General features: G+C 46.7%; 1 protein-coding gene across 3 annotated transcripts in view; it reads left to right on the top strand.

Annotated features, from left to right (window-relative positions):
- Positions 1 to 695: 695 nt before the first annotated feature.
- Positions 696 to 21,443, top strand: part of Phactr2 (phosphatase and actin regulator 2) — a 275,578-nt gene continuing 254,830 nt past the window's right edge. The window contains exon 1 of one of the 3 annotated variants that reach the window (XM_050122219.1): positions 696 to 1,303. In XM_050122219.1, coding sequence (XP_049978176.1) covers positions 1,081 to 1,303 — 223 coding nt within the window. In that variant the 5' untranslated portion in view covers positions 696 to 1,080. The remainder of the gene's footprint in view (positions 1,304 to 21,443) is intronic. The other 2 variants (XM_050122217.1, XM_050122216.1) reach the window with 2 other exon arrangements.

Genomic DNA, 21,443 nt, shown 5'->3' with positions numbered 1-21,443 from the left:
GGGGGGGGGGGTGTGTATGCATGCGCACGCGTGTGTGGTCCTAATGGCTGACTCTGGCCACCCTTCCCCTCTCAGTCTCCTTCTCTTCCTGCTTTTATGGTCCATTTGTGAAGCCCAGAAACACTCCTCCACTGCCAGAAACTTAGAGAACCACCCAGCTCTGGTTTACAGCTTTTCAGTTCTGGGCCAGCCACTACTTGGGGACCTGACTGTGAAACTGATAAGGCTGGGATTCCAATGAGCAAAATCACTGCTCCCTTTGCTGTAGACGGAGGCACCCACTGCCAGTCATCTCAGCTGCTCTCCCATTGGAAAGCATCGACTCAGACACCACATCTGTGACACGAATTCAGCCCTCAGAAGACCGAGCTTTTAAAAAACCGCGACCTTTGCCTGTGACCCAGCACAGACGGAAGCCCAGGAATGTGGGGCTGTGAGAGGCCGAGATGAGCTTTGACAAGGGCAGGAGGTAGTAGAGGGAGGATCAAAGGAGCAGACTTGACAAGGGACTCCAGCTCTGCCAGGAATCCCCGGGCAAACCCAGTGCCCTTTGGCGCCAGTATCTCGCACCTGTAAATTACAGATGACGGTCACTGGGTCCTTGTCCTATCACAAGCCGTCAGGTGTGTGCACGCGTGTCCTCGCCCCGCCCCGACTGACTGCAAATGGTACTGTTAATGTTAACCCTGAGCTTGCACCTCAGCTCTGCAGCTTAAACTTCACTTCTCTGTGACCGGGCTGGGAGAGCCTTGCTGGGCCAGCGGCTGCAGACCCCAGCCTTCCGGTGGAGGGGCCGCGCCTGGGGGTGGAGCAGCCGGGCAGGTTCCCGGGCACTGAGGGCAGCAGGCTTGGGGGGCCCCGTGTCTGTCACCGGCGGGAGCGAGAGCCGGCTGTAGGCGGCTCCTTCCTGTGCAAACTTTTCTGTGTTCTTCCTCCTCCCGCGCTGCGCACCGCTGCTTGCGGCCGCCTCCCCGCCCTGCCAGCCGGCCGGGGGCTCCACGCGGGGCCGCAGCGGACTGCTCAGCCCTCTGCGCCGGCCCCACCCTGCCTGAGCTCGCTCCCTCCCGGCGCCTAGGGCCGATGGCGGAAGCCGATGGGAGCCCTGAGATGTCCCCGGACCAGCCAGCCGGCCAGGAGGCGGTGGCAGCGGTGGATCTGGACCCCGAGCCCGAGGCTCCCGGCCCGGCCGCTCCTGCCCTGCGCTGGCTACCCGGGGACCCAAGTCCCCGCGGCCGCTCCCAGAGCGACCTGTCGTCCGCCTCGAGCAGGGGCCGCCCGCTCCGGGTCCACATCTCCGGTTCAGGTAAGGGTGGCGCGGGATGGCCTGGGGTGGTCCAGGAAGGGCTAGCCACGGGCAGGTGGCAGTCACTGTGTGGTTATCATCCCTGGAAGCCCGCGGGGCAACCGTGGGAGGAGGGGTGCTGAGAGCAAGGGCGAAAGCTGCTGTCTTCACATCGCCACCTCCAGCTGAGCTGCAGAAGCTTGGTGTCCCTCGGCTGAGGGGCAGGCGGCCGGTGGGTGCGCCCAAGTGGGTGCGCCTATCTCCTGCGCGGGTGCAGAGCGGCGCGGTTTATGCGAGTTCCCCTGGACTCGCTCTCCGCTGTGCGGCGCCAGGCGGTACCGGTGTTGGCTTTGGTTCTTGGGCTAATTTAGGTCTTGGGCTAACCGGTCTTTGGCATGACTGTGGTCCCTCAGAAGGGTGTGGTTCCCTCACTTCAGGGACTGGCCTTAGTACAGGGCTTGGAAGCACTGGCAGGCACTCACTCCTGCTTCTGAAATAGAGATTTCTTAGCGGGCTTGCTGGTAAGAGGACCTGGGATTCACGTTTCCCTGACTGTGAAAACCCATGGAGGTGTTAATGAGACCTTGGCCTGGCTGTGTGTGTATCTACCATCTGGAAAGTCTAGAGTCAGTATTGCTTCTGCGTTGTGTCCTCGGAGGACAGGCAGAAACCAGGAACTTCACTGAGGCCTGATGTTGCCCAAGCTGTACTGCGTGATGGAGGACTAATGGCTTAACTTTGTCTCTCAAATCTCAGTGGTTAATGTGGAACGCTGGTGTGGGATATTGTGTGGAGACATGAGGGGGATTAAGTCATAATTTAAATATCCTAAGAACTGGAGAACTTTTGTCTTTTAGTCCAGCCGATGTGTCCAGTTTCCAAGGGTTGTTTTTATAATTCTCAACCTGTGAAGGCTGCACAGGAGTTGGGAAACTAGACAGGGAGGACGTGAGAATGACCAGATTCAAGATAGCGCTTGCTGAAGCGAACTGCACCCCCACCGCTCCCAGGCACAGAACCCCTGCGCCTTTCCAGTGCTCTGGGGTCATGCATCCCTTGACACCCTCCGCCCGGTTTGTTTATTTGTGTATGTGCACACACAGGCAAACCTCGGCGTGCACGGAGAAGTCAGAGGCCAGTTTGCACGGACTTGGTGATGGAATCCAAACCCTCAGGCTTGGAGTCAAGTACCCTTACCCAATGAGTCGTCTCCATGATCTTGAACTCAACCTCATTTCTACCCAAAGCCACGTTCTAGTTTGAAAAGAGCACACTTCTGTGCATCTGGCTCCACTCCAGCTACCTAACTCTGTTGGTCACCAAAACTGACTGTTTTCTTTGCCGGATACGGTCTTTGCTACCCAGTGTGTTCAGGAAGCGTTGGCAGTGTTTCTGTTCTGATTTTGAAGATTCCCTTGGAAAAAGTTCAGGTTGTAAGATCTCATCTTCAGACTTTTTTGTTTTTGTTTGTTTTGTTTTTCGAGACAGGGTTTCTCTGTGGCTTTGGAGCCTGTCCTGGAACTAGCTCTGTAGACCAGGCTGGTCTCGAACTCACAGAGATACGCCTGCCTCTGCCTCCCGAGTGCTGGGATTAAAAGCGTATGCCACCACCGCCCGGCTCGTCTTCAGACTCTTCCTCTGAGTGGAAAAGCATGTTGTCTTCTGCTTTGGGGCCAAACAGAATTGGAGCTGTTGATGATCTTGATTGATTTCTAAAAAGATTAAAAGATTAACCCTCCCAATGATCTTGAGACAAGTGAATAGTAGTTTAGTTGGTGAAAGTAGATTAACAAGCATAACTGTGTCTCGAGTTTTTAAAGTCTGGAATTAAAGCTGCATGCGGGTGAATAACAGTAAGAACTTTCGATGTGCGTGTACGCACATGCGCCATGTGGCAGTGACAGGGGCATCTATTTATCTTCAGGGAATCTGGTTTTCCCCTGTCCTTATAATGGATATGAGGAAGTGGCAGCTTTCAGTGCATTCGTCCCCTACCTCCCAGCATGTTGGTGCTCAGGTAGGGAGAGTGAACTTCTTCCAGGAGGCTGTTTTCCCAGCTTTCAGAACTAAGCTTTGGGTTTTGTGGAGATTTGAATGGGTATGGCCTATTGGCTCACATGTTTGAATGCTCGACCCATAAGAAGTTGCCCTATAATTAGGAGGTGTGGCCTTGTTGGAGTGGGTGTGGCCTTGCTGGAGGAAGTGAGTTACTATGAGGGCAGTGTTTGAGGTTTTATATGTTCAAGCTAGGCCTAGTGTGTCAGTCTCCTTCTGCCTGCAGATCAAGATGTAGAACTTTTAGCTCCTTGTCTAGCATGTGCTTGACTACACATCACTCTATTCCTTGCCATGACAGTAATGGACTAAACCTCTGAAGCTGTAACCCAGCCTCCATTAAATGTTTTCCTTTATAAGAGTTGCTGTGATCGTGGTGTCTCTCTTCACAGCAATAGAAACCCAAACTAAGACAGGTCTCTAAGAACTGTGACATCACCTTTCTTTGAATCATGAGGATAAAGAATGAGCTGGTCCCTCATGGATAGGCAGAGCATTTCCTATGACAGCCGCAGCCTCTGAACAGGCTGGGATGCCCAAGTCAGCTCAGGAGCAGAATAAGAAGATTAGTCTCTTTTTGACAATAGTCCTTAGGTCTGGTGCTATAGTAGCACAACTCCAGACCCTTGCCAGAAACTCTGGGCATGCTCAGAGGCAGTATCTAGAGAAAGGTCCTATGAAGCTGTCCTAGACCCAGCCTTTGCTGCTAAACTTAGTCCCTTCCAGAGAGACCTACTTAATCTGAATCTGCATGCTGAAAGATAGCCAGGCTTTTTTTTCTTTTCCTTCTTTTTTCTTTCTTCCTTCCTTTCTTCTTTCTTTCTTTCTTTCTTTCTTTCTTTCTTTCTTTCTTTCTTTCTTGTCTAAAACGTCTTTCTTTCAGATGCCAAGTTTCAATCCTAGTTATACATAGGATCATTTGGGGGAAATAGAAAACAATAATAAAATAGTTCCTGGATGGGTCCATCTCAGGGCTTCTGCTAGAACTGGCATCAGGTGCAGCCTGGGCATCAGGTGACTCTAAGGTGTAGTCAAGCATGAGGCTTGCCTACTTTTGCCCTGGCAGTATTGGAATACTGTTTTGAGAGTTGGCCTAAACAAGTGGAACCTTAAAGCATGGATGCCTGCTCCCTTCTCTCTTCTTCACCCCTCTTCCACACCCTCCCGAAGCCTTTTTCTTGCTTCCAATCCTGATTAAGCTATTTATCAACGAGTTCTTCCAGTATCATCACTTCTAATAATGAGTTAATTCCCTGGTGTTAGTCTCTGCTGTTGGATGAACATCAAGCAGGAAAAAGCTATCTTTGACAATGCCTTAGAGGGAAAAGAGAAAGAGGGAATTTCTTCTTGGGTTCTCTGACAATACCTACTCTAAGACAAAGGACCACATTCTCCTGCCTTCACCCATCATCCCACCTCCTGCCTTAGCTTCTGGTCCTTCCTTGAGACTCAGCCCCTAAAACTGTCAACTGCTGCAATCAGGGTCATTCAATGTCGATCATTTTTAAAGGCCTGCTTGATGCCTGCAGTGTATGGAGACATTCTAAGAGCCCCTGCTTCCTTCATTGCCCTGGGTTGTTATCAAATTTTAGAACGGAAGATATCTCATAGTATAGAGGCTTTTATTTGACTTTTGGATTCAGGAGCTAATTTTTCTACATAAAACACTTGTATTTTGTCAGCAAAAACCATAGTTTCATAATTTAAAAGTCATGCAAAATGGGTAAAAGCCCAAAGATATTCAAATACGTAGTTTTTAAAAGTCAAACTGGGGTTGCTTTTGCATCTTAAGAGCTTAGACTGATTTTTGGTTTTTTGTTTGTTTGGTTTTAAACTCCCAGGCCTTTGGGGTTAACCAAACCTCTGGACTTCTGAAATCTAATGCTTTGGTAAATAAAACCAATTTTTCAAAAGTGGAATCTTGCATTGAAGTTCTCATTGTATGCACTAAGGGTCTCTCGGTTTTCACACCCATCTTGCCAGTCTTGTTCCTCACTCAGAGCTTTACTGGAGTTGCCTGGTTCTGGTGTGTTTTTCTCCCAGGACTGCACAATAAGCAGGGGCTGCCAGGTTGTACTCCTGTCGTTAGCATCCAGGAAGTCTTAGTTAAGCTTTGTGAGGGACAGACACCGTTTTGGATCCGTGAGTCAGTCTTGTCCAAAGTATAATGACGGGCTCTAAGCTGGTGGTACTCTAGGTCAGCAACCAAGGCTAGCACCTGCTAACTTCACATTTGTGTAATTTAGAGCACAGGGGGTTGGTGTTTGTTAGTTTTTGCCAAGCAGTGGGCATCAGGTCTTATGTTTACTTTCTGTCTTTGCCTGGTCAGAGAAAAGCAAGTCTACCTGGCCGGCAAAGATAGGCCAGTTTGGACAGCGTAAAAACAGACTGGATGCAGCAGATACTAAAAGACCCTAATCCAGCCCTTGTCAGTCTAGGCATCTTGTGTAGACGTGCGCGTCCATCCCATCCTTACAGTAGGAAAGGGAAATGCGCTCATCCTTACAGCTAGGCCAGACAGTATGTTTTCCCTCTTCTCACACAGACATTGGGGGAGCTCAGGGAGCTCTGAAAGTGGCATGTTTTAAAATCCTGCTCCATCTGTGAGCAAGCTGCTCCCTCCTCGGTCAGGATGCAACGGACCTGGGTCCAAAGCAAGAAAGCTGTCAGGAATTTAGGCAACCAGTTCCTCTTCCTCTGTCACTTTCTTAAGGCTGGCATGACCTCAGCAGGCCCACAGCTTCTGCTTGCCTCTCTGCTGGCAGGCTTTCTTCCTCTCTAGTTTGAGCTCTTTTCCCGCCCTCACATGGGCTTCCTCACTCCGTTGTAACACACAGCATAGGCATTCTACCCACCCCTGGGACAGCCAGCTCATTCCTTCTGTGAGCTCTCCAGTCAGTGGTTGCGTGGGGGAAGAATTCTTTGTTCAGATTCTTAAGAAAGGCCCTACGTTGTGAAGCTTCCTTTTAATGAAAGCCATAGATCACAGGTCCCTCTGGAGCCTGTCTGTGGTTTAGCTCCCCTTGTGAGATGCCCGTCCAATCCCAAGCTGGTTTCAGAGCGTCCAGGACTCATAGTCGCAATGTGTCCGCTTAACAGGAACTACACATGCGTGTTGTCCATCCAGTCATTCAGTCTTTCATTCAGCTAGTATTTCTTGACGTCACTGGGTGCCGGGTACTATTCTAAGCACAGGGCACATAGCAGCAAGCAGATATGATTCGACAATCTTGGATGTGAGACTTTTCATCACAAAAGCTCTTCAGAAAGGGTAGGGCAGCCAGAGACAGTGGTTCTCTAGGGATCGAAGCCCTGCGTCATGAATTACAGGCAATATATTACCTGCTGGTGATAGTCATTTACAAGGAGTCGTTTACCAGGGAGTCTAGCTGCACCCGTCATCTTGTAGGAGCTCAGAGACTGGTGATGGGCTAGGCATTCATTCTAAGTTCTATCGGCTGCAAGAGGTGCTTCAGGCATGGGAGGATACTTTGAGGTTTCATTTATTTATCTAATCAGGTAAAAAAACTAATGTGTCGAACACACCGGCAGCAGAAATAGCCCTAAGGGACCCATGGTCTAGTGGGGGGGGGGGAGGACAATAAGCTAAGCATGGTACAGTAAGAAAGTATGACCTATGATCAGGGCCCTGTGGTCAGCTGTGAAAATAACTTGGGGGAAGGTCCTCAGGAAGGGCTTCCCAGAGACTGTGACAGACCTGCACACACACACACACACACACACACACACACACACACACACTCACACACACACTCACACACACACTCACACACACATGTGCTCTCTCTCTCTCTCTCTCTCTCTCTNACACACACACTCACACACACACTCACACACACATGTGCTCTCTCTCTCTCTCTCTCTCTCTCTCTCTCTCTCTCTCTCTCTCCCTCCCTCCTTCCCTCCCTCTCTGCAGAAAATAGAACGTGGAGCTGGACACATGGAGGAAGGGAGCGTTTTGGAAAAGAAACAATACAGGAAAGCCTGAGGCATGACTAGAGTCTGCTTGGTTTTGCTTGATGCCAAAATAGAACAAGAAGACTATAGCAGGGAGGCCAAAGCCAGAGTCCGAGGGGGCTGTGTCTGACCCGTCACTCATGGGAGCAGGCTGCAGGCGGCATTGGCATGGCATTTGTGAGTGTGAGGAAATACATTCTGAACGTGTTTCTACATGTTCCAGGAGAGGCCCCCACAACGGTGGAGGGACATGGGCGAAGGAGACACAGGATTGTGGTTATCCTCCCTGTGATCTTGGTCGTGTTACTTCCCCTCCCTGTCCTTGACTTCCTTATAGCCGACCTGGAAATGATTAGTAAGAGTAACACCTTGCTTACTGCAGGGCTGTGGGGGTGAAAGGTGAGAAAGGAGACCTTGAACTTTAAGGGTCTGGGTAAAGTGTGTCATTTGGCAGACTTCTACTGAAAGTTGCTTAAGGTGCATTAACTGAGGACATGGGTCTCTCGTCTTTCCTACACTGTGAGACCATCACAAACAGAAACCAGGCTTTCCCTGTTTTTGAACTCTTGGTGCCTGGACTAGGATCTGGTACATACGATACATACAAGTGCCCGCTAGATGTCTAAGGCATTGATGATGGATGAACTAGGTCAGTTCTTTTAACATCAAACATCTGTCAAAAAATAGCCTAAAGTGCACACACTCGCAAACACACACACACACACACACACACACACACACACACACACACACGGAAGTTGAAGTGTTGATTCCCAAATGCTTTAAAATAAAAAGAACCAAGCAGAGGTTCGTATTTGCTTTTTCAGAGCTGCTCATGAACTAACTAGGTCCTCCAGAAGAGGGGCCCATTGCACAAGACTCTCTGGGCCACAGCCACAGGGGAAAGTTTGTGGAGAGGAAGTGATGGCTCTCTGTCTCACCTGAGGCCAGTGGAGACGGCATCCCAGACACAGGGACTCTCCAGGCTCCTGGGAAAGCTGAGCTGGTACCAGACCCCAGAGTGTGGGCAAGGGGGGTCAGAAGGCAGCACACTGTGGCTGATGCCCACACCACAGGCTTCACCTTCACAGCGACCCCGTAGAGATAATAGCCTGGGGTTTCAAAGGTGGAGGAGGACACTTATGTCTTTTGGGTGGCGGGGAAGTTTGGGAGGGACACAGACTCACATCTTCCTGACTTCAAAGTGCATACCCTTTTGGCTCAAGTGTACCTGAGTGTCTGCTACTCCCTCAAAGAAATGGCTCGCGGACATCCCGCAAAAAAAAAAAAAAAAAAAGGTGGGGGGGAACTGCATCATACTTGAAAACTCAAAAATACCATGTGAGAGCGACAAGGTGAACAGCTCTTTTGGATTGAGGCGATGGCTCCGTGAATAAAAGTGCTTGCCCTGCAAGGGGGAGAACTGAGGAAACTCCTCGAATCTGTGTAAGAGCTGGACACGGGATGACAACTGCTGCAATCTCATCACCTACTTCGAGATGGGAGGTGGAAACAGGAGGATGCCCGGGAGTGTGCACCCATAGCCTCTCATAAGCAGTGTGAGCCAACAAGATTCAGTCACAAACACACAAGGAGAGCACCGACACCAGAGGCTGTTCTCCAATCCACATGTGTCCTTAGCATGTGTGTGCTCACATTTGCACACATGAAAACACAACACATGAAAGCGTATGCATCAGTATACACACATATGAATCCAATGCATGAATACACACACAAACACACATGAACACACATACACGAACATACACACTTGAAACACACATGAATGCACATGCATGAATACACACACATGAACACACACACTTGACACACACACTTGAAACACACACATGAATTTATGTGCATGTACACACACATGAATACACACAAACACACTTGACAATATACACATGAATACACTTACATGTATATGCACAAACATGCACTTGACACACATGAATGCACATACATGAATACACACAAACACACATTTGGCACACAAACACATACATATACACGAACATACACAAACATGCATTTGACACACATGAACACACATACATGAATACATGCAAACATACACTTGACACTCAGATACACACACATACATGAATATATAAAAACATACCCTTGACACACAGACACACGCAGACACACACATATACATGAATACATACACACACTTGACACACAAATACATGCAGACACATGAACACACAGGCATGAATACACATCAAAACACACTACACACTACACACACACACACTCAATTAAGAAGTTCTTCTGCCAACACAAGTCTTTCAAGTCCTTAGCCAATTGGCTGTCCACTTTAAGGTGCATGCAACACGTCAAATTCTAGCAATATATGATCTAGTCTTTCAATTGAAAGCGACTGAGGCTTGTAGTTGTGAGTACAGCTCATGTGTAAGAACCATCATAGCCTGTTTCAAAGTTCAAGTGTACTTTCAGTTACGATGAGGCTCAGGAAAAAAACCAGAAAACACAAAACACCAAGGCAGCCTCGGTGGATGAGTCATGATCTTTGATCACACTGGGTGAGACGAGCAGGAAGAAGCAGGCTTACTGGCTTGCGTTTGAAACGTGTGTGAGGCTAGCTCACTGAGACCAACTAGCTAAAGCTTGACATTTATAAGCCTTACCTTGCAAGTTTCTCAGTGCCTCTGTGGTGTCTTGGAAGAAAAGAAAAGAAAATTAACCGTCGCTTATCTGTCCTAACAGGAAGAATCTTTGAGACTTCTGAAAATGCCATTGTGCCCTTTTAGACCTCTGGACTGTGGTCAAGAATGTTGAGGGCCCTGATAGGGTTTTGCTTTGGATCACTGCCTCCTGTACATCATGTACGTTTGTGAACCAAGTGAATGCTGCCCTGAGCTCCTTCAGTGCTCATGCGTATTTTCACTACCTGAATGTTAGGCTGGTCTTATTTGAGGGTGTAACTTCTCTTGAATAATCATTTAAGTGGCCTAAACATCAATAATCAAGGTGTTTTAATCTCTTCTTCCTCAATCTACTGGACATCATGGACTCTGAATTTCAATTCTGGAAGACTCAGTTGACAGAAAGGCATGATGATAAAGAATTCAGCTTGATTTAACATCTAAATACTGTCTTTCATAGTTACTATGTCAGAGGAGTGTGGGTTTATTCTAATTATAATATTACTGGTCACAGTAGTATTTGACATCCAATACTGTTCAGCTCACTGTTTTGCCTAAGAAAACTTATGACTGATTAACTGTGACCTCTTAGTTTCTATATGTGTGCATGTCTGTCTTCTTTTGGAGTGTGTGTGTGTGTGTGTGTGTGTGTGTGTGTGTGTGCATGTGCATGTATGTGTGTGTGTAAGGTCCACGGTCAATCTTGAGCTTTGTTCCTCTAGTGACATCCACCCTATTATTTGTTTTAAATTTCTTTAAATATAAATATTTGTGTGTGTATGAAATGTGTGTGTGTGTGTGTGTGTGCACGCGCACATGTGCAGGTCACGACACATGTATAGAGGTTACAGGACAACTTGTAGGAATTGGTTCTCTCCTTCAACTATGTGGGATCTTGGGGACTGAACTCAGGTCATCAAGTATGGCAGTGAGTGCCTTTACCTTCCGGGTCACTTCAATGGCCCTGTCCATCTTATTTTTGAGACTGTCTCTCCTTGGCCAAACCTCTTCCCATAGGTTAGGTTTGCTGGCCTGTGAACCCCAGAGACCCACCCATCTTTGCCTCCCTCAGTGCCGAGATTCCAAGCACACACCACTGTGCCCAGATTATTTTTTTCATTTGAGTTCTGACTGTAGAGCTCAGGTTGCTGTGCTTGCAAGCCAGACACCCTACCAGCTGAGCTGTCAGCCCAGCCTGACAGCTGCTTTTGTTCCTTTACAAAGGCTATAATTCATCATAGCTCTTTGGATCTGCCTTTGAGAGCCACTGATTACTGCCCCCAAGGAAGAGTTAAGGAGGCATTGCAGAAAGGGCAGGGGGTCATGGCCATGGGGTGGGAATATCTTCCTGTGTCTTGGCAGGACTGTTTCATGTTAGTAACAGTTATTAAGATAGCTAGGTCTCTCACAGCTCTCAGTCCCGCCCCCTCCCGAGAGTATACAAAGATTCAAGAGCTGTTCCTGTGTTGAAGGCCTAGAGACAGGAATTGCTAAGGAGGACACTCCCTTTCCCAACCACCTTGTATTTCTGGATCTCTCTGTCTCTCTGTCTCTGTCTCTCTCTCCCAATCCATCTATTTATCCATTCATCCAGTTATTTCAGTGCATGTGAATAGCTGTAATAAAATGCCATAGATATTAAAACAACACAGATTACTTCTCATAGGCCAACAGATTGGGTGTGGCTTGGAACTCAGTTAATTTGATAACAAGTTGTCAGCCAACAACTACCCGAGGTGCTTACCGTATGTATATAAAAACAGGTAAAAACTTGATCTTCAAATGTTCTAAGATAAAAATATAACCAAGCAGAGGTTCGTATTTGCTTTTTCAGAGCTGCTCATGAACTAACTAGGTCCTCCAGGGGAGGGGCCCATTGCACAAGACTCTCTGGGCCATAGCCACAGGGGAAAGTTTGTGGAGAGGAAGTGATGGCTCTCTGTCTCACCTGAAGCCAGTGGAGACGGCATCCCAGACACAGGGACTCTGCAGGCTCCTGGGAAAGCTGAGCTGGTACCAGACTCCGGAGTGTGGGCAAGGGGGGTCAGAAGGCAGCACGCTGTGGCTGATGCCCACACCACAGGCTTCACCTTCACAGTGACCCCGTAGAGATAATAGCCTGGGGCTTCAAAGGTAAACAGGACACCCATGTCCCTTGGGTGGTAAGGAAGTACTGGACCCAGACTCACATCGCCCTGACCTCAAAGTACGTACCTTTTGATCACGTGTGTCTGAGTACATATCTGTCACACCTCATAGAAACAGCTCATGGACACCACATTAAAATGGAGACAATGACACCATAATCATAAGGCTTTACAAATACCATTATGTAAGGGCCTGCTTCTTGATTGATGGATGGCTGCCTTCTTAATGTGTCTTCTTGGCATGTTCGAGACTCAGGACTCAATTTTTTAAAACATGGTAGAGAACTTGGCTAGGAATTCTGTCAGATGTAAATCAAAGGTGTCTATTGTTGGCTCTGTAGGTTTTCTTAGGTGATCACAGGGCTAATTAACTATCCATGCAAATGCTTCCCCTTTTCATACACACACATACACGCTTAAAGACATTTAGTTATGACGTCATCGTTTCAGGTGACAACAAACAACTCCAAATGTAATCCTGCACTTCTAAAAAAATGCTTTATATGGCCCATGGAGAAGACAAAAGTCAACTCTCAAGCAATGAACTGAAAGAGAGGAGAGAGAACCTACGCTCACATGAAAAGCTAGATTTCTACTTTAGGATGACGTAGCTATTCAAGATGTTAATAAGCTGCTACATCACTGATACTCTCAGAAAGCCAAAGTGCTCAGCCAGGAGTTGTATGTAGCCTGTTCCCTTGCTATATTTATCAGTCTGAGACATTCCCAGTGATGCTACATCAATCACTGTCTTAGGGTTTCGATTGTTGTGAAGTGGCACCATGACCATGGCAACTCTTACATGGCAGAGAGATTGAATACGATTCCCTTTATGGATGCTAATGCCATTCATTAGTGGGACACACTCCTGACTTCCTCTAACTCCAGTTACCCCTCAAATACCTCACTTCCTGAAACTGTTGCATGAGAGAGCAGAGTTGCAACATTTAGGATGTAAGGGGTTATAGACATTTATTCCATAATACTATCTGCATTATCCATCTACCCATCCATCCCAGAATTTTTGCCTCTTCATACATATGCTCCTATCAAAGCCAAATTTACCTGTCTTCAATTCAAACTAGCAGTGAAACTCACTGGGGATCTTGGATACCAGTTCTAAATGCAGCCAGAGCCAAATAAGCCAGCTCTCTTGTTACAACCTATGTTTAGATGTGGGGCATGTGTTGATGATGTGTCCACGTGGTTGTATAGAGGGCAGTTTTTGAATGGCACATGGGAAACCTTCATTGTCTCATGTCCAGAAGGCTGGAGAAGTGAGGAATTCCTGGCTGCCTGGAGGCATAGATGTCGCTAAGAAAAGCCAGACATTTGTCTAGTTAAAAAAGAAGAAAAAAGTAGACTAAGAAAACTGTTATGATATGAATATGTCTTTATGGCACAGTGGGGCTAGTGGAGGTGTGAGGGTGCAAGCAACAACGAGGTGTCCAATGGGACAGATAAGACTAGAAAGGGTGATAGATGTCATTGGCCGAGGTGCAGATCAGAGCAACCCTTTGGATCATGGGTTATAAGAGTCAAATTCTATGATTTGAGGATCAGAAATATCTCAGAAGAAGCCCAATATTTTCTCTTCCTGAAGGATATGTTCTTCCCGGTAACCCCATCATAGCCTGTTTGGTACCTTTGGCCATGGCACTATTTACATCCTATTTCCATTTAGAGTAGCTCTCAAAGGCCTTTTGTAAGGTTTCCCATTACTTTAAGAATATCACATGGCGCTTTAAGCCTGTGTCTTTCTCCAAATGGAGTCACATGTCAGTAAGGTTGATTTAGACCTTCGCCCTCTGGGGACCACATCCTCTTGATGGTGACCTGACTTAAGGACCTGTTTAGGCAGTGAGATGGCATTCCTCTGGCTTCATTTGATCGGATTCATCTCAACAAGGACTGACGTTGGCACGAGGTCACATATGGTGACCCAGATCAAGATTTGAGGGCATTCACTGGAAGGACTGTTCCTTGGGCAGCTGAGAAACTCCCAGAGGGCTGGCAGCTCAGGACACTCTGTGGCCTTGGTCAATGAGAAACTAGCAAGGTCTGCCCAAGTACAGGAACATTCCAGAGAGAGCCTGCAGCTGCCAAGCAACTTCAAGAGAAAGAAGTGTTCTGAACCCTCTGATGGTGGAAAAATCTGCCCTGCATATCAGTCTGTGCATGCAAGTGTCCCCACCCCACCACTCCCTCTGAGGCTCCCTGGCTCCTTGCCTTGCTTCTCCTGTTGAGTGAACCTCTTTGAACAGTCGCTCTTCAAGTCTTCTTCTCCTTAAATCTCTCTTGATGTTCATGCTTCGGGGTGTCACTTATAGTTAGCATATTGATGGGGAGGGGGAGGGACTGTCTCAGTATGATTCAGCTGCCTCTTGTTTCTCACCAAGAGACCTGATGAAGCCTTCAACCATCGGCACCTGGCAGCTCTGGGCTTTCATTGCTTACCTCAACTTGCTGGGGTTGGATTTAGGCTTAAAAAAAAAAATCTCAACTAGTCTCAGTTGGCCTCAAACTCACTATATAGTCATAGAAGAACGTGAATTTCTGATCCACCTGCCACCACCTCTGAAGTAAGTGAGATTATAGACACGAGTCACCACACCTGGACTTCAGTGTTTTTTGTTTTTGTTTTGTTTGGTTTTGGACTGTAGTGTCTTCCTTTGTATCCCTAGCTGGACTTCAACTGGTGATTTCATGAGTAGACCTTCCAAGTTCTGGGATGATAGCTAGGCGGCATTATGCCCAGCCATCTGCTCTGTTAATAAGCAATAGGCTTTAGGCTCACCATGAAGGATGAGAAATGGAGGTCCTACTTAGCCATGTCAGTCATCTGCTGGATGAGCCTTGGAAGGATGCCTCAGTGTGTCAGCATGTTACTCCAGTCAGCTCTACCGGAGGTCTCACCTCAAGCTCACATGGGAACTAGTGACAGATACATAAAGCCTTTCTCATACATTGCCGTGATTATGAAGCAACTGGAATCTTTTTGAAATGTAACAGGTGGAAATTAAATTTAGGAAGTTTCAAATGGGCGTCCGAGCTATGTCTTTTGCTGTGAGCCCATAGGTTACGCTTTGAAGGAAACAATACTCTACTGATGGGTTTTAATAAGCATGTGAACATCTCAGCTGTTTTTAAAGAAGGAATCTTTTCAGCACTAATTCTACTGGGAGAAAAAATTATTTTATTTTGTTCTTGTATTGACACACTACAGCCAACATAGCAGATATCTATGACTCTGAAAGATGAGGAATCTGCCCCCTCCATGAAGTAATCCCCCAGGTTGGTATCTTCCAGTTCAACTCACCACTAACACTGCCCACCTGGGCAGAGTGACAGAACCCATGAATTGAGAGCTTAGTCCCCAAGACTAAACCCCTTTGGACCATGAACCTGGGTACTTAGAACTTCTGGCTGCCCAGAAGTTGGGGGTCCATGCCATCCTCCTTGGATTCTATTCGTCCTCCTTACTAGCATGACTTGCTAGACTTGGGAAACACTGTAATTACATCTCCACTTATTTACAAAGGATATTTCAAGGGCCACAAATGTTTAGCCACGTGAAAGATATGTAGGACAAGGTCTCCAAGAGCCCGGGGCGCAGGACCTTCTGTCCCTGTGGAGTAGGAGGGTACCACCCTCCTCTGTGGGGATGAGTTCTCATTTTTTCCCTGCAAGCTCCACAGGTTAGTCTATCAGAAGCCTCTTCACCATGTCCTGTGAGGGTCTATGGGAGTCTTTGCTTGTCCAAAGCTGATAGCAGGAAAATCCAGAGATGTCTGTGTGCTTCAGCACCCCGGTATTCTTCCCTCAAGAGCATGGCATAGTACCCCTTTGCGATGATGAGGGTTTTATGACTTATTATCAGAAAATAGCAGGTTGGAATATTTCTTTATGGTTATTCAAGATAGAGTGCTGGGGGAGATTAGTGGTACAGACATTCTAGTTCCTACCAGTTGCCTTAGAAAAGGAGGCATAAGCCAGGAACCATGGGCCATAGCCCAAACATCATAATATCCTGCTAATGTTCCTCTAACTTCTACCCATAATGTCTCCCATGATGCTTCAAAGACTACTTCTGTTTTCCATTCGGCTAACCGAACTATCTAGTATGGGCTAGCAGGTGAAAGCCCTGCAGCTTTAGAAAGTGAGCCTTAGAACTTCCACCTGCACAGAACCTTTTGCTTTAAAAATGTCCATATGAATTGATTCCTGGGACTAAAAACTGGAGAGCTTTTAGTTCACAGGATTAAAAGCTGAGAGAAGATTTTCAAAAACAAAGATTAAGCAAGATGTTTTGTCTCCTACCTATAATACCAAGGGAGTCTGAGACGAGTGGTCTACCATGATTTTGAGGCCAGCTTGCTCGCAATACATATTGTCCCATAAAAAGGCAAAATACCTGTCTAAAACAAAGATTAAAATCTTTCAAAATTAAAAAAATTAAATTTAAAATTAAGATACGCTGAAAACCCAAAACCCAGATCTATCCCTTAAGATGATCGAGTCCCCAATGCGTGAAGTTTCCCAGCTGCATCTCACGGGGCCTGCAACACGTTTGTACACTACAGTTAGGCAATACTGAAGGAGGTTGAGGTTAAGGTTATTGATGCTATACAGCTGGGGCTGAGATAACAGAACTGGAGGAAGGGGAGCCTTGAGAACTGCTGACTTGGTGAGCTGAACATAACTTGCTTCAAAGGAAGGCAAAACTGGAACACACCTTAGAATCAGAATTTTGGTGGCGGGAAGAATAATGAGGATTCTGACGAATGTGCTTTGAGGCTGAAAGAAGAAGACAGGTTCCTTTTGTTGACTGTGGTTGTGGTGGTTTGAAAGAAAATGCCCCCCCCCATAGTGGGTGTGGTGTGGCTAGTTGGAACAGGTGTGGCCTTGTTGGAGGAAGTGTGTCCCCATGGCACAGCGGGCTTTGAGGTCTCATGTGCTCAAGCTACTCTAGTGTGGACAGACTCCTTCCGCTGCCTGCGGGTCAAGATGTAGCGCTCTAGGCTCCTTCTCCATTATGATGTCTGCTGGCACACTGCCCTGTCCTGCCATGATGGTACTGGACAAAGCCTCTGAAACTGTAAGCAAGCCCCAACTAAATGTTTTCCTTTGTAAGAGTTGCCATGGTCATGATGCCACTTCACAACAATCGAAACCCTAAGACAGTGATTGATGTAGCATCACTGGGAATGTCTCAGACTGATAAATATAGCAAGGGAACAGGCTACATACAACTCCTGGCTGAGCACTTTGGCTTTCTGAGAGTATCAATGATGTAGCAGCTTATTAACATCTTGAATAGCTACGTCATCCTAAAGTAGAAATCTAGCTTTTCACGTGAGCGTAGGTTCTCTCTCCTCTCTTTCAGTTCATTGCTTGAGAGTTGACTTTTGTCTTCTCCATGGGCCATATAAAGCATTTTTTAGAAGTGCAGGATTACATTTGGAGTTGTTTGTTGTCACCTGAAACGATGACGTCATAACTAAATGTCTTTAAGCGTGTATGTGTGTGTATGAAAAGGGGAAGCATTTGCATGGATAGTTAATTAGCCCTGTGATCACCTAAGAAAACCTACGGAGCCAACAATAGACACCTTTGATTTACATCTGACAGAATTCCTAGCCAAGTTCTCTACCATGTTTTAAAAAATTGAGTCCTGAGTCTCGAACATGCCAAGCCCATGCTTTTCCCCCAGCTGGTAAACTATCCAGCATGCCACAAAATAATGTCACCAGCTCGGAGTCAAGCTTCTGGCGTATGAGCCTGAGGGCTTCATTTCACACACAAACAAACCCTAACTTGCAGTAACACAAGATTCTGTCCTGCACTCTACCTGCTTACAGGGAGTCCTAGGCATGTAACAGGTGTTGGTTTGGAGTAAAAAGCAACCGAGCTTTAGGAAAACCTGCATGATGGCGGTGCTGAGCCAGCAGCACTCACCACGTGTTTGAGGGCTTGGTCATACTATTGATTTTCTCCAGCTAGGGTTCATTTATTCTTTCTCAAAGACTGCTTCAAGAAATTATCTGGATATGTCTGTGCAGGTGTGTGTGAATGAGTGTGGGTTCCCACAAAGGCCAAAGATGCCAGTTTCCCTGAAGCAGGCGTTACAGGAGCTTGTGAGAGGCCCTGACCTGAGTGCTGGGAACTTAACTCTGGTCCTTTCTGAGACAATACACACGCCTCGTGGTTGGACCATCTTTCTACCCACTCACAGGAGCTTTTCATGCAAGGAGGTCTCTTGTTTCTTTTGACACTCCCTTTTCCTCAGGACTTGAGTTCTCTACCACAGGAAGCTCCACAGTGTGTGTAGGGGAGCCCACCCCTAACACTAGGAGTACAATAGTGACCCATGGTACTGAGCTTTAATTGCTTTCTGTTTGTTTTTGTTTTGTTTGTTTTACTGGTGCCCATTACAGTCAAGTAATTACCCTTCTATAGAGCCTGGGGCATGGGAACCTGATTGAAGGTTGGGGCTCTTCTAGTGTTGGAGAAGGTAAATTATTTGAGACCCCAAGTTTCTCAGGGCAGCTGTTTTTAAGGGTGTTATGGGTCCACTGAGGGATGTAGACTTGAGCTGTCAGGCTTTACTCAGTTCTTTATGAGCAGGGGCTGAGGCCCAGCCAAAAGGAGACGCCAAACTGGAACGGTAATATACAATTGTAATCCCAGCTCCGGAGGCTGAGGTAGGCAGATCATGAGTTCAAGGCCAGCCTGGGCTACATATCAAGTTCAAAATCAGCATAAGTCACTAGAGACCATCAAAAACTAAGAGAACAAAGGGGAAAAGAAAAAAAGGGGGGGGAGAGAAGTTTAAAAGTTTGGCTAGAGTTTGTTCAGGCAAAGAGTCATTGTTAGGGAAGAGAGATAATAATTGAAACCAGGAAAGCCAAGGAGGGGAAAAGAGGTAAAGGTAAAAAGATCACCATTAAAGATGGTGAAAGTGGGCCTGGCTGAGAAAGTGACATCAAATGATGTCCCCAGAAAAGTGGGGAGGGGGTTCCTGGGTGTAACCAAGGAAAGAACCTCCCTGCAAAAAGAACACAGGAGTAGGCCCAGAGGCGCGTGCAGATGCCTGTTTCCTCAGCACTGAACAAGGACTGAGGTAAAAAGTGACTAGAGGGTCCTGAGGCCATTGCGTTCCTGGAATGAGACAGGAAGCCAGTGGCTCTGAGCAAAGAGGTGCCAGGCCCTTTGATGAAAAGCCAAGTCTGTGGGCTGGCTCTTTCTCTCAGGGCCGTACCAGCGTGAGAGTGAATCCACAAGTATGTGGGGCGTCCCTCCTTGAGCTAACTAATAGGCAGCAATTAGGAGACTGATTGAAAACACTCATTAACACCCTGCGACAGTCGCTAACTCATTTCTTAGCTAATCACCAACACCTTGTCAATGACTAAAACAGCTGTCCCCCCACTAATCCAGACCCAGCAAGCTCCAAGTACATCCCCCCCCCCATCATCGGATGTGTTCTTAAAATAAAAGTTCAGCCAATACAGATACGTATTAGATAAAAAGCATAATTCTTCATTCAGTAACCTCATTCCTAGATAACCCAACTCAAGCTTGTCTTGATACATAGATTTTTTTTTCTTCAAAATTTGGGCACATGCATGAATATTCCTTGTAAGCTATACTTTTTATTCAAAAGTTTCTTGACTATACCTTCACACTGGTATAGATGATTATCCCCCATTCATTCTCAAAGGCTGCGGACAGTCTGATCGTCTGTGTGTTTTGTCTCTGTTGCAAGCATTCAACCCTTCTGTAAACTTGTAGTATTACAATTGCATTGCTCATTTTTTTTCATGTCACTGTGACAGATACTTGAGAGAATCAATCACTTTAAGGATTTCAGAGGTTTCTGTCCATAGTCGTCTAGCTCTGTGTTGCTGGGTGGTGGTGAGGGCAAAGGTCATTTTGAAGGATGTTGCAGAGCAAATCCATTCACCTCCCAGCAGCCAGGAAGCAGAGAGGGTGAAGCAGGTGTGTGCTGGTGGCTTCCTTCTTTCCATCTTTTCTTCCATCCAGCTTCCCCTCCCTGGTAGGATGCTACCATTTATATTAAGAGAGCATCTTCTCCCAAAGGTACTGTCCCACAAGCAATGTGTCTCTGGAAACACCCTCACAGACGCTTCTAAAAGAGTGCTTTATTAGTCTGCCAGGAATATCCCCACTCCATTGAAATTAACCATCACAATTACAGTGGTCAATGAGAGGTAGGCATACATATCTTCTCACCTGCATGGACCTAATTCCTTGAGAAGATTCCCAGTTCACAGGCCGCCACCACCGGGTCTCTACATTCGCACTCCCAGCAGAGTACAATATATGCTTTCTTGTCAGGACTGGATATCTTAACATCTAAAGCGTCTGTGGAGGTAAACATTATTCCATAAGATGTGGGTAACCGTAAGGATGACTCTACTCAGAACCATTGCTATGGTATTTTGAAGCAAAGAAGGAAGCATTGTGTGCCCCCCCACCTCCACACTGAAACAAACAAACAAACAAACAAACACCAGCCAGGTTCAACTCTGCCTACAACAATTGTCTTACTTTTCTACTTTGTGATAACCAAGGCAACTTATAGAAGAAAGCTTGTTTGGGGCTCATAGTTGTGGCGAATAGGGGTTCATGAGGGTGGAGTGGAGGCAGCAGGCGGCCAGCACAGTAGCTGAGAGCTCACTTCTAGAATCAACAACAGGAAAAAAAAGAATGCATTTGGGATGGTGGGAGACTTTTGAATACTCCAAGTGCCCTCCCCTCCCCTTGCCTCAAGACATAGCTCCTCCAACAAGGACACATTGCCTTCTCCTTCCCAAACAGTTCCGCCAACTGGGGACCAGACAGTCAAACCCAAGAGCCTCTGGGGACCTTTCTGCCACAGCAAGAAAAGAGAATTTGTAGCTAAGAAGCAGGATAGAGTTGGTGGCTGGAAAATCCCTGGGAAGAGCCAGGAAAGACAGGGAGCAGGAAGGGGAGGGAACAGGAAGGATACGGAAGAGGCTGGTTAAGCCAACCTAGCTGGTCTACTGAACACAGATGGGGTTGACCTGATGCCACGGGGGAGGAGGGAGAAGCTCCTACCTGACTTAGTGGTGATCTTTGCTCCAACTGTGTGATGAGAATGTGAGTCTGCCGCCTGCAGGAAACAACACAGCAATGCTCATTTTTTTTTTTTTTTTTTTTTTTTTTTTTTTTTTTTTTTTTTTTTTTTTTTTTTTTTTTTTTTTTTTTTTTTTTTTTTTTTTTTTTTTTTTTTTTTTTTTTCTTCTTTTTTCT

Source organism: Alexandromys fortis, unplaced genomic scaffold (assembly GCF_014885135.2).
Source record: "Alexandromys fortis isolate MF-2015 unplaced genomic scaffold, M_Fortis_MF-2015_v1.1 scaffold_215, whole genome shotgun sequence".
In the NCBI taxonomy this organism is placed as follows: domain Eukaryota; kingdom Metazoa; phylum Chordata; class Mammalia; order Rodentia; family Cricetidae; genus Alexandromys; species Alexandromys fortis.
This window is presented reverse-complemented; position numbering and strand designations above follow the sequence as displayed.